The sequence below is a fragment of the Perca fluviatilis genome, chromosome 6, assembly GCF_010015445.1.
Source record: "Perca fluviatilis chromosome 6, GENO_Pfluv_1.0, whole genome shotgun sequence".
Taxonomy (NCBI): domain Eukaryota; kingdom Metazoa; phylum Chordata; class Actinopteri; order Perciformes; family Percidae; genus Perca; species Perca fluviatilis.
The window spans coordinates 26644653-26662138 of record NC_053117.1 but is presented as its reverse complement, the minus strand read 5'-3'; the positions used below and the strand labels follow the sequence as shown (position 1 = coordinate 26662138).

Sequence of the window (17486 nt, the reverse complement as noted above, 5' to 3'; positions counted from 1 at the left end):
TGGAGCGAGTAGCGACTCTAGAGGCATAGTAAGAGAAACAAAGTGTCTCCCCTGTGCCTTCTGAACACGGTGGGAAATCTGTAGCAGGAAAAGTTAACCCTCTCCTTGATTTCATGTTGTTCATAGAGAAGGTGAACCAGGAAATGAGTCGGGGGAAATGCAACGCTAACAAGCCACGGCAGAGCGACGTGCGTCGCCGCTATGTGTAGTTAAATTTTTCAAGAGGTGCCCATCAGGCTACGGCGTAGGGTCCTGCGTAGGTTTGTGTCTCCACGTACCTACGTATGTAGCCACGGCGTAGATTTTACGCAGAAGCATAAATCAAGCTTAAGCATCTTTTTTTAACTAGTTATTTCCACTTCTGAAATTGAACCTTGGTCTGGTCACTGCATACACTGCAGCTGTCCAGATATGGGCGACACTGAGCTTTTTTTTTAGGCTTTATTCTTGTCTGCAGCCCTGTCTATGGGCTCTTTAACTTCCTGGTTAGCATATGACACAGATCTAAGTTCAGCTTTCTGTCTCACCCTCTTGCTTTTATGATGCGTAAGAGGTCTGCGATACTCAGATCTGTGTCGGATGCCTGGAAAGCAGGAAGCCACCGCTACGTACAGTAGCTCAGTCCGTCTTCCAGACTGTATTCAGGACCTTCACCACCTCCTCATAGATGATGAAAACTATGGCCACATCCAGACACACACGGCCCAGCCGAGGAACTGTTCCTTTATAGAAACTACAGATGGACACAAAAAGAGAGGGGGAGTGAATATAAAACACCAGTGTTTAGAAAAAGGCACATTTATTGATGGCTGATACATTAATATATAGCCATGAAATTCAAACAAAATTTCTCATAGGCTCATAGGATTTTATTGTTTAATTTTATGTTAAATGTTTCATGTCTAACATGTTTTCACTTGGATTGGTGTGCTTTGTAGACATTACAATAACATTTTAAAAATCCTACTTCATTAGGTTTCTGAGGGTAAATATTTGCAGATTTAGTTTCTGTAGACTTATTGTATTATATGTTATATAATATTAGGGTTTAAGTAAAGCCAATAGGTGTTTCCCATGTACTGTTAACATAACTTGTAAGATGAAAAAGCAGAAGAGGCTGGGTATGATAAAAAGGGATGAAAGCCTGCTGTAAAACTAAGCTAAATTTCAAACAAACTAAACAAAGTAGAGGCATACTCACGCTGTTAAGCCCTCATATTTCATGATCTTTAACGCACAGTCCAGTGTGCTTTTATATTTATGTGCTTCCAGACCCTTTGTAAAGAAAAGAAAGGAACTGTTATTTATAAACATTGACAAGTTTATATCAAAACACCAACAAGGAATACAAAAACCCGTGTTTTATAATGGCCACCATATTACAATATACAGTACCTGCATCCTTGTCTTGATGACATCTAGTGGTGTGTTTCCAAAGACACTGGCTGCTCCTGCTATGGCTCCAAATACTCCAGTCACCAAGGGATTAATAGCTTTATTGTTGTCATCACCTGGTAAAAGGACATAACAGAGGAGTCGGTAACAGTGAATGCTTGAAAGCAAAGTTAGTCCTGGTACTGAACAACTGAACAGGGTGTGTAGCTGATGAATCCCTGCAAGCAGTTTGCCAACTCTTTGGAACTCAGACAATAAGTCCATATCAACATTATACAGTATTAATATTCATAGTATACTGTGTCCCACTTCCACACTACAGTATATACCCATATCAGTCTGCACGCTTTCATTTTGGCCGCAAGACATCTGCTTCCAGAAGAAAAGAAGGCCATTAGACATGAGCCACTTCTAACAATCATCTCAACTGATTTTTCTAGGCATTGTTGGTCTCTTGTTCAAATATCTCTTGTATGGAAAAAACTGACAAACACATACAGTCTTATGTACACTGACCTTTGTACCAGTTCTTGAGAGAGGTCATCACATAGAATCGAATAGCTTGGTTGGAGCCTTGTTTAAGGACCGTGGCGGTGAGACCCTGGTATGTCCCTTTTATTCCTGGTAAGGCATGATAAGTACAGTAGATACATTTGTTATGCTCTTCATACATTTCGTAAGCAACATCATGTTTGGATGCTACACTTCTTAATTATGCTATGTTTTCAGTTGCATTACCCTGTCTGAACAGTAGATGTCAGGTGAATTACATGCATTGAAGCTGGTCTCTACCTTGTGCCCTGATGATTTCTCTAACTCCGTGGAAGAAGCCCTTGTATTTGGGGTTGGCTGAAGTCTGGTCATGAATGAATTTAACCTTGGTAGATCAAAAAATAAAAACAGGAAATGTTGCTATGCTATTACAGAGAAGGGACTGGAGACACACAATGTAGTGAAAACTGCACAAATGTTTAGTCTGACCCTCTTCAGTGAATGTGCAGAGACACAATATTAAACAAACTGAAAATACAATTAGCTGAGAAGAGTGCTTCACGCGAATATGTATATTATACAAAAATTACAAATTCACAAAGTACATGGGACAGAATCATTTTACGTGTATTCGGGTTGGCTGGGCATTGAGTGTGCATGACCCAAAAAATCTGACCACAGATCAGTTGGTAACATACCTTGACAGTTTCCATGGGACAGACCACCAAAACTGCCTCCATGACCCCAGCTCCAAGCCCACACAGCAGGCCTTTGGTGCTGTCCAGTCGACCGGACTCATCCCTTGCACGGTTGCTGAGGAACTCAAACACCCCAAACCTGAGAAACAGAACAGAGCCAGCAGGGAATAATGGAAGAAGTTAACACAAAACTGCTGCAAGACAAGTAAATAATCATTATTTTTGTGAGAGAAAAAAACATTATGTAGGGTCTTTTATTGTTAAAAGTGGATGAACTTCACAGTACATCTGACATGTAGAGTACCGTTTATTCAACTGCCTACTTTTGTTTAAAACCCTGCAAGTTATAAAAACACCTCCTACACACAACTTAGAATATACACTTTTAACATGGCAGGCTGAAAGTTTCTTTTGTGGTTGAGCCTTTGCTCTTGTTTGTTGGATCTCCATTTTTTATCTAAGATCATCTTCCAGTTAATGTAAATTATTAAGTAAATGAATAAAATAAAAAACAAATAGATGATATGATTGCAGTCAAACATAATGATATTCCTTGCATTAAGTCATTACCACTGCACCTATAGCATATGAAAAAGACCACAGATAGAAAGATAATTATGCTGTCCCTCATCAGCAGAAATCAGTAGAAGTAGTACAGGAGGAGTTTCCACTCAATGGCTCGTTAGTACAAATAAATCAGAACCACAGATGCAACTTCCCTCCACCTCAATTTTTTTGTGGAAACAAACTGCTTAAGATGCAGAATGTGCTCATTAAGGATGCAACAATAAACTGTAGTGGCTCAGAAACCAACGAATGACCAGCAACAGCTGCCATGGAAGCCAGCCCAGAGAGAGAGAGAGAGAGAGAGAGAGAGAGAGAGAGAGAGAGAGAGAGAGAGAGAGAGAGAGAGAGAGAGAGAGAGAGAGAGAGAGAGGTGTGGTTTATCTGCAATCAGAAATTGTTGTGCCAGTGAGTCCTTTACAAGAAAGGCTATTTATAGATGGAATTGAATTGTGGTGAAGGGAGGACGCTGCACGGTACATTTAGCAGAAGGGGGGAGGAGGACAGACACAGGTCTTGATGAATGCTTTGTTTTCCTCTCTGTCTTTGCTTAGTCTCCTTAAACCATCTACCTGCCGTCGTCACAGGTCTAACAGCATTCATCTCTTATACTTGGCTCAAGTGAATTTAGTTTTCTTCCCCATCTGCTTTTCTATCACAATATTTTCCTCTGCTCATTAACCTTCCACATCTGTTGTCTCACTCCTCGCACAGATTTAGTTTTGAAAGACAGGCTCCACACAATTAACTGACTCAGACTGTCGAGCAGGAACAAACAACACACACAAATAAATCCTCCTCTCTCTCTTTATGCACACCACTTGCTTACTACAAACATGGTTTTAGCTTTGGAGAGAATATAAAATGAAAAAGTGTACTGCCCTGCAGCTTTCTTAGACTGCACGGAGATGCACTTACGTAATAACTAACTTTGTGGAGCAAACGCTTTTCGTTAAAAGCTGCTTCAGAGAAATATGCCACTGTCAGGCCTGATCCTGTGCCAATTAACTCTCCAAATCTCCCCAACCCATTTAACAAGTGGACAAAACTTCACCGTTAGAATATGACACATCGTGTTTTGGCCGACATCCACAGTTGGAGATGAGTCATTCTGGACAGCAGCAGAGTGCTGCCCAATCTTCATTAGCAGGTCTTTCTACAAGGTCAGTTGTGCAGATGAGAAGAAGAGGTAAAGGACAGGGAAAAGAGTTGGCTGGAGACTAAAAAGGAAAGAAAGAAGGGAGGCTGGGCAGACAAGAGAGAGGGATGTAAATATGGATGAAGAGTTAAGGGGAGGAAAAGGTCAAAGGCACTCTTGTCTGTCCCTCTCATACCTCCCCAACAACCCTCCAGCAGGCTATGGTGCTTGATGGTGCATAGGCAATCAGTTAATGGGATGGGGGAGAAAGAGGGTTGGGGAGGCAAATGTGCGATAGGAAGAGGGGAAGGGAGAGAAGATACAAGAAGTAAGAAGAGAGCAGATTGAACAAACGACTCAGGGGAAGTGGTGGTCAATGGAAACGTGCCAAGGTACTCTCCATTAATCAAATCTGTTTCCATCTCTCCATCAGGTTTCTTTTTTGTATTCACCTTTACATGTTACCTAAATCAGAAGCTCGGCACATCCCCAAATGATCGCAAGATAAATCTGAGGATTCATGAGATGATTACCAAGTTAAAAAAAACAACACAAAATTATGAGTATATTTTTTTCAAACTTGACTGAACATGGATTTGTCTTGAATTGCTGAATTAACAACTTCACATCTACATGCCTCAGCATTCAAATAAGACAAGGGGCAACAGCTCATAACCCATAGACATCTGAAGGCTGTACTGATGGGTCGCAAGTAGAAATAATTGAATAATGTATATTTTATATAATGTATATAACAATGTATATAGCTTGCACACAGCTGGTATGTATTTAGCCACCAATATGCATTTTTATATACAATGTAATCTGATAACAAGAGCAGAAAGAGGACATGGACTAAACCCCTTTACTCCTCCATGCCACATTTCCTCAGAGAAAACTCTTCTTAGAGCAGAAACAAAATCAGTCAGTCTCTCAGGAAAGGGTGCTAAAGGCTGACTGACACAATGATATTTGTACACACACACACACACACACACACACACACACACACACACACACACACACACACACACACACACACACACACACACACACACACACACACACACACACACACACACACACACACACACACACACACACACACACGTCTCAGTCTCTGTGCTCCTATTGAGACCCTGCCTGAGTTTGAGTGGCATCTTTGCTCCGCCTGGCTGGGCCTGTCTCCCCATCGAACAGACAGGCTACCCTCCCGCATTACACACACATACACACTCACAGAAAGAAAGAGAGAAAGAAAGAGAGAGAGAGAGGGAGAAGGAGTTAAAGAATGAAACGGGGAACAAAATATTGTTTTATGCAAGTGTCTGACTTAGGTTTGTGCAACATGTGTGTGTACACATGCACTGCAATGTGCACACTTTCATAAATGTCATTGCTGTGAAAGAATAATGAAGGCTATTGGGACATATGACATTATGCCTTGCATTGTGGGTAATTGACTAGAATAACTGAAATGTGTGTTAGTGGTTCCAGGTAGAAGATCACAATGGCTTAGCTAAAAGTGCTCAATTTATTTACTGCACACATATTACTACATTTTATATGTATTAGAATATAAATATAAGATGTAAAATGTAAAAAGACAAAAGATTCAAAGCAGTAAAAAAGTAAAAGTAGTTTATTTTTTAGAAATGGTTTTATATGATGATGATAATAATGATAATTGTGCGTCAGCTCTGCTGCTGTCATTTACTTTAAAAGCCCAACATCATTAATAGATATAAGACTTCAGTTCATAACGCCTAAAATCATCTGTTACAGCGAAATACTGAAAAGCTAACCAGAAGAATCAAAAACTGGACCGATGTAAAGAGGACTTATGTGGTTTCACTATTTGTGCACTTTATTTGGTCATTTCTGATTTTACTGATTGGAGGAATTGATCTCATCCTTTAAGAACTGCTTGGAAATCACATGTAACAGTTAACGTGTGATTATTCAATCATTTATTCAATCTAAGTACTTTGAGGTTAGCTACTTTTTTTAGAATATTACATCCCAATTTTTTAACTCTACTTGAGTCTTAGTTCAGAACCCTTATTGTTATCAGTTACCTGACTGCAGATTTGGGTATGGATCCATACACCAGTGAGCTGAGTCCTCTGTACAGTCCTTTAACACCATGACCCTGTACCGTCTGTTTCACACAGTCACCTGTAAAGACACACACACACACACACACACACACACACACACACACACACACACACACACACACACACACACACACACACACACACACACACACACACACACACACACACACACACACACACACACACACACACACACACACACACACACACAATTTCAAGACATCAGATTCCACTGTGGACAATTTCCTTCGGTATAAATATGTTGTTTTTAAATAGCAAATAGCATATACAATGTATTGCAACAGTGTTTATTCATTTATTTGCGTATGCAATGACCATAGACTGTATATTATTAATATTAACAGTCTATGGGAATGACCCTTATAAAGAATACACATAAGAGCACACCAAAAACATCTGTCCTTGTCCATCTGTCATCAACAGGCTATTTTCCCCAAAAACTTGGTGTTTTTCTTTGAACTCACGTCTTACTTCTCTCACTCTTGGAGATATCAGTCCAGTAATTCATGTTCTGCTATCGAGCCAAATGCACAACAGAGCAGAAAAAGCAACAGCTGTCTTGAGCGCTCATTAGCATGGTCTCCGATCCTCAGAGCTCCAGCCAATATTAACACATCCTGGGTGTGTGTGTGTGTGTGTGTGTGTGTGTGTACCCTGGTATGCATGGATGGTGAGTGTGCATTAGTCTGTTCTAAGTCATATAAACAAGCACAGTGACAGCCTGCCAGAATCCCTAATGTACCTGGGGATGATGGGTAATAGGATAATGAGCTCCTGAGAGAGGCACAGAGACAGAATCAAGAACAGAATATACGATAGATATATATGATAGATAGACAGAAAATAGATAGTCATTGCCCAAGGCAAAAACATTGTCTAGCACGTAACCCCCATAACATTTTGAGATATAACGTCTTTTTAAGTGAAATTTAGAGGTGCTTGTAGGCGGCTTTTGTTACCTTTTAACAAAGCCAGGCTAGCTGTTTGTGTCTGTGTGCTAAGCTAACGCTAACCGCCTGCTGGTAGTAGCTTAATATTTACACTTTACTCTCACTTCACTCTCTTTTTTGACTCTCATGTATGGACATGAGAGTGGTATCAATTAAGTGTGTTTAATAAACCAAAAATGCTATGGTTTTATATCAATGGTAGGTGTCTGAACTGGGAAATATTTGATACTAAATTGAATCCCACATTCAGCTCAATATATTGGCAAAATTATAGAACAAAACATTTTCTTAAAACAAACACATCACACTCACCTATTCCTCTGTATTTGGGTGGATTGGCCTTCTCATCCAGTTGTAACTGGGTCTTGACGTACTCTGTTGGGAAGGTGATGCAGATCTCTATGCCACCTGCAATTCCACCTGAAAAACACAGACAATAATAGTAGATGTTAATAATATAACCTGACAATGAGAGCTGAGGAAGGAAAAGGAAGCTTTGTTGACATATTCCCTGAACTTAGCATACCATGTTTGCCTGGTTGCAGCCAAACCAAGCCTGATTCAGTGCTCTGTCACCCTTATGAATTGCATGGAGGTGCCATCACATCATGGATCATTACAGTGACTCCACAAATGGCTTTCCCTCCATAAACATTGAAAGCGCTGCAGCCGAGAGAGGAAGAGTAACGAGCTAGGCGAGGATGAATCAACGGTTTCTGCTGCGGCTGAACTACACAGCGACTGTGCTGTTTGAAAGAAAAAGAGAAGGTTGTGTGAAAATGTTACTGCATCTTAGATATTCTGTACTGTGTGATTGCAGAGATGACATACAGAAAGAAAGAAATAATAAAGTGAATGTGAACGTGTGAGTGACTGCTAGAGAGTTCAGCCTGAAACCGGCTGCGGTTGATGAGTTTAGTAGATGAGAACTACTGTGTCGAAAAGCGAGGCCTATGCAAAAGACAGATGAGTCACGAGGGAAGGGGGGAGGATAGAATAAGGGCTGACATTAATTAAATTATCTACTCAGCCTGCAGGGAGGGGCTCCATTACCCAGGCCAAGACCCTCTATTAACGCAATGACACAGACACACATGCAAACAAGCACACTGTGCAAGTGACACAGAAACATACAGACATGCCCCCCCCAACAAACAAAAGATATCCCTGATCTGAAATAATTTTTCTGGTAAATTAGTAAGGAACATTTACTGTATATGGTTTGTGTTTGTACCAAGTCAAGAAGAAAAATGACCACAACAAACGAATGAATGGGAAGTGAAAAACTGAAATGCCTTTCATGAAAATTCCAAATCTTGCTCAAAGAGAAGTGGGTCCAACAGGAAGTGGTTGTGATTCTCTCGGTTTCTCTGAATTATCAGCTGTGATCAGATGTTTACTGAAGAAAAAGTTGTACCTCAGATGGTCAGAAGCTTTTATAAAACATGACTTCCCATGCACTACCAAGATATAAAAAACGTCCATCTTAAAACCTGAATATGTATGTGATTAAAGCATCCTTCAAATTATTCATATGGCATAATTTTGTTTGTAGAAAAAATAGACAATCCAGTTGACAATTGGTGCAGTCTATGTTCTGCTTTGTTCCCATTCTTTCTCAGTGTTAAATCTGTCTCCTTGCTAAAGTCAGACATTTTTTAAATCCTACACTTACCTACAGCTTTAACCAGAGATTTAGTCAATAATTCAGTCCTAAAAGCTTTTTTCCCCCCCTTTCTCCTTTTTCTTAAAACAAGAGAGATTATTTCACGTTTGTATTTCAAAACACCTAGTTTCAAGATCTTTTAAAAAAAAAATCATTCATTTTCTAGTGTATCTTGTTTCTTATTTCAAGATAATGAAAAGACTCAGTACAGGTTTTAAGAATATTCTAGAAATGAGACTACTAGCAGAATTTTCCATCATGATTTAAGACGGTTTAATATGACACTGGCCAACTGTTAGGTCTGTTGTATTCTGTGTATTTTATTGTTGTCAATGTATTCTGGCGTTTCCACATACTGCTGCAGTGAAGCAACGTTTCACTTATAAACGTGCATGTGTCATTTAGCTCTGTAGTTTTGCTCTCCTCACATTTCACAGCTGCCAACAGGACCTTTATCACGGTGGCACCAAGAAGCAGAGCATCCACTTAAGATAAAAACACATATATTTAATCCAGGACATACATTTTAGGACTATAAGTAGATGGCACTGCAATGCAATACCAAAAGTTCAAAAGGAATATCTTCCTGATACTAGGTTCTAGCTGTACTTGCATAAATCTCATTTGTCTCAAAGCATAAAAAGCCTCTGACTCATCTGCTTCTCTTTATCTCCTTTTCTGTGAGTGGGGCTGATTTATTAAGGGGAATCAATAAGAGTACATGGCTTTTACTTAAGGCTGCAATTATCTAATACACTCATTTATCGCCATTAAACTGCTTATCATCCATCACTGGTTAGAGCTGGATTCACCTAATTGGGCAAATTCATAAAAACTGTGACCACCACGGTGCTGAATCACACACTTTAATCACCAGGCCAGTAAACTGTCATTCTTCTAATCCTGGTGGAGCACTAGTTAGTAAATGCTCGCTGACGGTAGACGTAACAGAAATCACATGTAATCACATTACGACACTCCATTCCAGCCATGCTGATCCAGGATCAGTGTATCTTCTTGAGAAGAAGAAACAATAAAGCTCATTCATCCGTTTTCGTCCGAAACCATCCAGTCTGTGATCACGATCACACACACACACACACACACACACACACACACACACACACACACACACACACACACACACACACACACACACACACACACACACACACACACACACACACACACACACACACACACACACACACACACACACACACACACACACACACACACACACACACACACACAATCAATCAATCAATCCTCATTGGACACACAGCGCCTATGGAAGAGAAGCAGTTTGCTTGTCTTCTTGTCCATTTTGCAGCTTACATCCAAAACACAGACTCAAATTTTACAGATGACACCCTAAATGACTCCCATGTAGCTGCCACGTGACGTGGGTTACATCAGCAAAATGGCCATTAATCTTTATCTTCACAGGCTCGCTCTCCTCTCCCATTCTCAATCTTTCTCTTAGAAGCACCTTCCTTCCTCTCTCCTCAACCCGCAGCAACACTTCTTCACACTGTGTCATAAAATCAATGCATCCACATAGATCTTTGACAGTTACTATTACACGAGAAGAAATGGAAATGGCATTGGAGTGATATTCAGATCCCAAGGGTGGTGAAAAACAGGTTGTGTCAAATACAAATCTGCTTCTGAATTCTGTATTATCTGGCCAACAGTTGGCAGCAGAGACTTGAAACTTCCACAAGCTAAGCAGCAGTTTAATGAATCAGACAGAGTGCATACGTTGATGTACGGTTTAAAGGTAACACTGTGCTGGGACATGGTTATTTTATGATTTAATTCAACACTTCTTATTAATTATACCTATATGTGATTGTTGAGCATAGCATTATAGCAGCCTCCCTCTTCTGAATAAGGCTTTCCACCAGAATGTTGAATCTGGCTGCAGGGTTTTGTTCAGCCACAGGAGCGTTAGTGAGCAACTGATGTTAGGTGATGAGGCCTGGCTCACAGTCACCATTCAAATCTATCCCAAAGCTGTTTGGGTGGTGATGGTGCAGTGTATTTGACACATGCCTTTGGTGTGGGAGATCTGGGTTCGATTCCCACTGTGACTCATCAACCAATGTGTCCCTGAGCAAGACACTTAACCCATAGCTGCTCCAGAGGCGTGCGACCTCTGACGTATGTAGCAATTGTAAATTGCTTTGGATGAAAGCATCAGCTAAATGACATGTAATGTAATGTAATGGTGGTGTTGAGGTCGGGGCTCTAATCTAAGTTATTCCATACCAAATTTAGAAAACCATTGCTTTATTGACCAGGTTTGGGCACGAGAATATATTAATGTTCTGACAGCACCTGCTGGGGGCGCTAGATGAAAAGTCAGGGGATCACCATATCATTAAGGTTTATCCTCTGGTCAACATGGATATTTTTTCCAGCTTTCATGGCAATCCTTACAATAATTGTCTAGACAATTCACAAAACAAATACCAACCTGCTAGTTGCACTCAAGGAGAAGTTGGAGGACAATCCTCTGGGGACCACTAATGTATGTACAAAATTTCACAGCAATCCATCTAGCAGTTGATATTTTAGTCTGGACCAAAGTGGTTAACAACAATCGGGTATTGCAAGACCCCTAGCGTGACTAAAAATGGCCATCCCAATATATAAGACCATTTTTTTCAACTTGCAGATATTCAGTTTACTATCACATAAGACAAAGAAAAGCAGCAAATCATTACACATTAGACACACACACAGTTTGTATGTGTGCAGATTCACACACATATTCATGAATGCAAGATACTCAACACAAATTCATAGCCACTTTTTTGCAGTACAGAGAGGCACAGAGGCAGCCAGCTGACAGGGAGGAACCGTCTCTGAAATCCTGTCCTGTCAGCTTCGGTGACTCTAATGAGCATCCAACACATCTGGTCCACCGAGGAACTTCCCTTTTCTTTGGAGGAGCTGACAATCTAGCAAGATGTCTAAATGTGGCAGGTTCTAATCATCTTTTTTCAGTGACTCCATATGCGACTAACTCACCCAGAACAGTCAACAATGTGTATCTACGTGTGTGTGTGTGTGTGTGTGTGTGTGTGTGTGTGTGTGTGTGTGTGTGTGTGTGTGTGTGTGTGTGTGTGTGTGTGTGTGTGTGTGTGTGTGTCTCTGTTCACAGACTGGATGGTTTCGGCCGAAAACAGATGAATGAGCTTTATTGTTTCTGATACACTGATCCTGGATCAGCATGGCTGGAATGGAGTGTCGTAATGTGATTACATGTGATTTCTGTTACGTCTCCGCCAGCGAGCATTTACTAACTAGTGCTCCACCAGGGTGTGTGTGTGTGTGTGTGTGTGTGCAAATTAATAAGCATTTTTCCAGTAGAATCTATTATTCATCCAGATGTTGCTTATTTGGATTATCTCTCACTTTTAATTCTCTGGAGTCTGGGGAAAAGATGTTATTATGTCAATATCTCCGGTCCAATGAGGAACATAGCCAGAGGACCGATGTACTTCAAACATGAGGTGTCCTATTAACAGAGCCGTAATAACATCGCAAAACATGAAAAGAATTATTCATCTGACGTCTGGCCTTTAAGGCTTCCTCTGTCCTGAACAACACTCCCTAATGCTACACTGATGCCTAATTACAGGATGATTAATTTTACATGGAACTTTAACTTTTTAACTGCAGCAAGCAGATTTTACACAGATTTCCATGAACAGGACAACTGCCACAGGTTGTTTTGACAGTGTGTACAGTTGTAGACAGTTAAAAGGATAAAACCAGTGGGTTTACATGTTTTACATTACTTACATAGACATTTGATTTTTTTTTTTAAGGGTTTATTCAGTCAGACGGGTGGGCAAAATAACAAGCTCTGGCTTCCTCCAGCTCCTTTTCATTTTGAACATATTGTTTTTAACACTATAGATATTGGTTTTTTTTATATTTTGGTGTTGCAACACACTTATTGTGTTTTATATTTTATTTTTGTTTGAAATAAAAGAAAGAAAGCTTACTAATTTTGCCAAAAGTCAAGTTATTATATGTTCATGCAATTATGAGCATTTCAAAACCCTTCTTTGTTTGGCACATTCAAGGAAACTCTGACTTCTAAAATCCAAGCACGGTCTACAGCTGTGTTTGAAATTGTATTCAATGGCTGACAGGTGAAAGCCTGCAGTCTTTGGGTAGTAGTCCGATTTATATTATTGATAGTTGTAGTCTAAGGGATGCTTCTGTTTTGTGTTGTATGAAAAGGAAATTGGGGACAAGGAACACAATTGTGAATGGAATGTTGTAAAGTTCTGGAACATCTGTTGTTCTGTCAAAATATCAATAAATAAAATAAATAAAATCCAAGCACTGTTTGTTATTAAGTTTCCATCTGTATTCACAAACTAAACTATGCTTTCCCGGTTTCAAACAAAGACTAAACAAACACTGAATGCTATAACCAATATTTTTATATTAACATCCCCTTAGCTCTTTGGAGGGTTTTAGCGTCTTTCAACTTACTGTTTTGATTCAGTCTCTCCTCTCTTCAGCGTGGTTTCCAGATGCAGAAGGCAGCTATTTTTAGTGAAAAATCTCCCATACAAACCCTCTATACACTATCTTCCCAGTACCAAACGGCAAGCAGACAAAAGTTAGCCACGAGCTGGTAAAACATAGTGGTAAAGATATTTCCCTGAGGACTACACAACCCTATCACTCATAGTAAGAAGCAGAAGGTTTCCAAGGCATTTAAAGATTGTCTAAGACGTCAGAGTGTTTTGGAGCCCAACAAGGTAATTACTTGAAAATGAATTACCCTGCTGTGATTAAAAATGTATAACATGTTCACTTTGATTGATTCTCTCAACAAGTTTCAAGTCTCTGCAAGTTACACAATAACGAAATTAATTGAAGCCTGGCTGACTGAAAGAGAGAAAATCTAAAAACTTCCGATTGTGATTTGTAATTAGTGAGATACAACAAGCTAAACTTCCTGTGTGGTGCTGTAAGCTCCAAGACATTCACAAACGCAATGAAGAGAGACAAATTTTTTTTATATTAAGCTGACCCAGTGTATTTTAAATGCTCTAATTTCTACACTGCTATTTGTTTGTGTGGCTGCATTATACCAACATGTAGCTGACAGGCTGTTACAGCAGGGGGGGTTGGGAGATTAACAGAAGGGGTGCACTGTAATTTATCATCTCGCCTCCCGGTACCCTGGGTTTGCCAGCAGCAGCGGAGGGGAGGGGACTGTGTGCGTCACCTGTGACGCGAGGAAACAGGAACTAAGTGCACAGTTTGACGAGCCCTCTGAGCCTAAGAGGAGACAGCCACTCAGAAAACCTAACTGGCTGCCCTGAGGCCAGAGAGAGAGATGGCGGAGAGGGAAAAAAAAAAAAAAAAAAAAAATGGAGCAAAAAAAAAAAAAACGACATAAAACCAAGCCTGTCTCAGTGGAAAGTCCGATCTATCATGAAATCAAGATAAAAAAAGGAACTTTCTCTCTCTGTCTAATCATCTGCTTCCCAGGCTCTGCTCATAAGGGTTATAAATGAAAGCCACAACAGAGTATGAATGCACAGCGGCCAGCAAATCAGGACCAGAGACCCATTTAGACCGCTCGCTCCCCCTCAGGCCTCACAAGATAAAACTCTTCCGTGTCTCAACTTCAGTCATCACCAGTGGCTGTTGAGCGAAGACTTGAACTAGCCAATGGGAGCAGAAAGAGCTCACACATCTCTAAAAGCTTTGGAGATGTGCAATGTGCACCCCTCCTCCCTAACCACGGTCTATGTGGGCTATGTAATCCATTAAGCTTTGACCTTCTACTTCTTGCTTTGTCTACTTGGAGCCTTCGGGCATGTGGCTCGTTCTCTCCACACAGACATACTGCCATAGCGGATACATCTAGAGTAGCATTAGCATTTCAGAACACTGTGAGAGGTGTCAATTGGATTTATAAACTGACACAGCTGAGTGAAAAAAGTGTGCATCCTGACGATGTAAACTATCAGCAGTGGTTTTTGATGGACGACATCTCAGGTCAGACTCAAAAAGACAGTTATCTTCCGCTGAGTCATCCAAGTGATGCTTTGCACATGTACTTTTATTAAACTACACGTAGACACACTTCCATTTCCAAAACCCTTGAAAGGCAGTGATAAATCAACGGTTTCTTGACAGTGAGGCCAGGAGGAGTCAGAGGGTGCACAGAGTTGAGACAGAGAGAGAATGCAATCGTGCTGCTGTTGCAAAACTGGCCAGCTACACTGGGCCACATCCAGTCAATCAAGCTGTACAGGATTGAAGGGGGGGGGGGAGTCTCACCGCGGTCACATTTCCCTTTCTCAGAGGCTGACAGGATGACACGAGTCTAGAGGAGAGATTTGTTTTTTCTCTTCTCACTCCTTGCGCCACAAAATCATTAATCCGAAAGTTGTTTTGTTTTTGTCTTGTATATGATAGTAAACTAAATATGTGGGGGTTTGGCCAACTGTTGGCCAGGTAATACAAGCAATTTAAAGACATCACCCTGAGCTCTGGAACTCATATTTTCACACATTTTATAGCCAAAATGATTCATCGAGAAAATAATCAGCACAAAACTAACTAACTATAATAATCGTAAGTTTCTGACCTAAAACTGTTTCTTTATAACCTTAAATGAAAAGGAATTCATTCAAAATGATAAAAAAAAGGATGTAACTGGTTCTTCCAAATAGCAGCATGTAGCCTTAATCCAGGAGCATCTTTTAGAGGCTCTTCATCAACTGGAGCTGTTCCACCTTGATCATCAACACAGGAGGGGGTCGAGGGGTTTATGTGGGGGGCAGAGCAGGAGAGCTTCTGAACCTTTAGGAGGATAAACTGATGAATCACAGGAATGGCTAAAACAAGCAGTAGTGCTATAACAAATAAGTCAGTCAATTGATTTGTTAAAATATTTTACCAAACCTTCAGTTCAAAGATTTTTTTTTTCTTATTCCTCCGTTTCATATCAATATATAATACATAATTGTGTGCTGTTGGCTACGTGGTTAACCCATTATTCCAAATCTAATCAACAGATTGGTCAACAGTTCAAATTATCGTTAGTTACAGCCATAAAGAATTGAGATGACAGAACGTTAAGGGTGTTTCTGATGTATTCTCGCAATCCTCTCACTCACCTCCATACCTGAGACACTGTGTGAATGGCTCCACTGTATTGTCTCAGGAGAGGGTCCCCCTGGACTGCTGCATGCATCAATCCACTCTAACAGCATTATGTAAAGTGCACCAGAGGTGATCTTAGATTAGAGGGATATAATCACATCAGTGCAGCAGGTAAGATCTGACCATGGCAGGACAGGACTGTTTGTCAGAGGAAGAGAAGGGCTTTCTTGAGGCTCAAGGCCATTTTACAACAGGGTCACGGGGTCAGCATGGTTTGAGTGCAAGTGTTAGAAGTTGGTGGAAAATGTAGCAACTCTGGTAAAGTATATTGTTTTATCAGCTCATCATTAATTTTTAGAAACATGTATTGCATCTATTGCAGCTTTCATATATTTATCTGTTTAGACCCACTAACTAAAAGGAAACGCATTGTTTGTGATACGTGCAACAAAACAAAAACGAGACAAACATTTTTTTTTTTACAAATTCGAACGTGTCTGTGCAGAATACCTGGTAAGTTGTTGACTTTAGGCCTACTTGACTTACCTCCCTCCTGGGTGGGACTTCATTAGGTTTTCATTTCCTCTACGCTGTTTTAATTGTTTGTCTTAAGTATTGCACATTCGCTCTGCTGTTCGCCAGAAACTTGACACACAAGTATCTGGAAAACTACAATACTGCTTTGATCAACTAACTAGCTTCACTCTAACTAGTGACATTTTGTCAAACTCTGACTTTTCCGCGAGACAAATTATGATAAGCTTACCTGCCAGAATCGCCTTTCCCGGGTGAGTCAATTTCGCTTTCCCGGCCGGCGCCGCTGCCGCCAGACACCGCGGTCTGAGGAAAAGGCTGATAAATGTTCCTTTATCCTGCATAACTACGGGAAAAATACTCAGTCAAATCTACAAAAAGCTTTCACTATAATGAGGTTTATCTCCGAGTAGAGCTTGCAATTTCTTTTTAAGTCGACTGGAGCGCGCAACACATGGACGTCTGCTGGCTGGTGCGCTTGGATGCAGGTGAGCTCAGATGCGTCCGGAGACTCCAGCGGGTGTCTGTTGACAGTGTACGCTGGGACTGTTCAAGGAAGTTGGGACGTTCTAGCTCCAACAGATGTTATTTGTAACCATGGTAACGCTGTATCACGACATGAGTGCGTAGAAAGCAAAGCATAGCAAACCGGAAATAATGTGCGGACCGAAGAGTTGTCTCCGTTTTCTGCTGCTGCGTGGAGTTTGGCTATTTCTCAGTGAAGCGAGTGAATTTCAACAACCGCCGAGC

At 40.6% G+C, this 17486-nt stretch overlaps 1 protein-coding gene across 1 annotated transcript; it reads right to left on the bottom strand.

The window, feature by feature from the left end:
- Positions 1 to 243: 243 nt before the first annotated feature.
- On the bottom strand, positions 244 to 17478 carry si:dkey-178e17.1 (tricarboxylate transport protein B, mitochondrial). Its single transcript, XM_039804533.1, has 9 exons — positions 16969 to 17478; positions 7691 to 7798; positions 6366 to 6465; positions 2586 to 2724; positions 2188 to 2272; positions 1912 to 2016; positions 1396 to 1511; positions 1202 to 1275; positions 244 to 733 (listed from the first exon to the last, which is right to left on the bottom strand). The coding sequence occupies exons 1-9, from the start codon at positions 17078 to 17080 to the stop codon at positions 619 to 621; spliced, it is 954 nt and encodes a 317-aa protein (XP_039660467.1). The 5' UTR covers positions 17081 to 17478; the 3' UTR covers positions 244 to 618.
- Positions 17479 to 17486: the final 8 nt, after the last annotated feature.

Bases quoted from the DNA above. Each gene is read 5' to 3' on its own strand.
- si:dkey-178e17.1 (XM_039804533.1), bottom strand. From the start codon at position 17,080: ATGCAGGATAAAGGAACATTTATCAGCCTTTTCCTCAGACCGCGGTGT. The intron at 7,799-16,968 runs GTAAGCTTATCA...TGTGTTTTTCAG, and splicing joins GGGAAAGGCGATTCTGGCAG to GTGGAATTGCAGGTGGCATA. The intron at 2,725-6,365 runs GTAACTGATAAC...TCTGTTTCTCAG, and splicing joins ATACCCAAATCTGCAGTCAG to GTTTGGGGTGTTTGAGTTCC.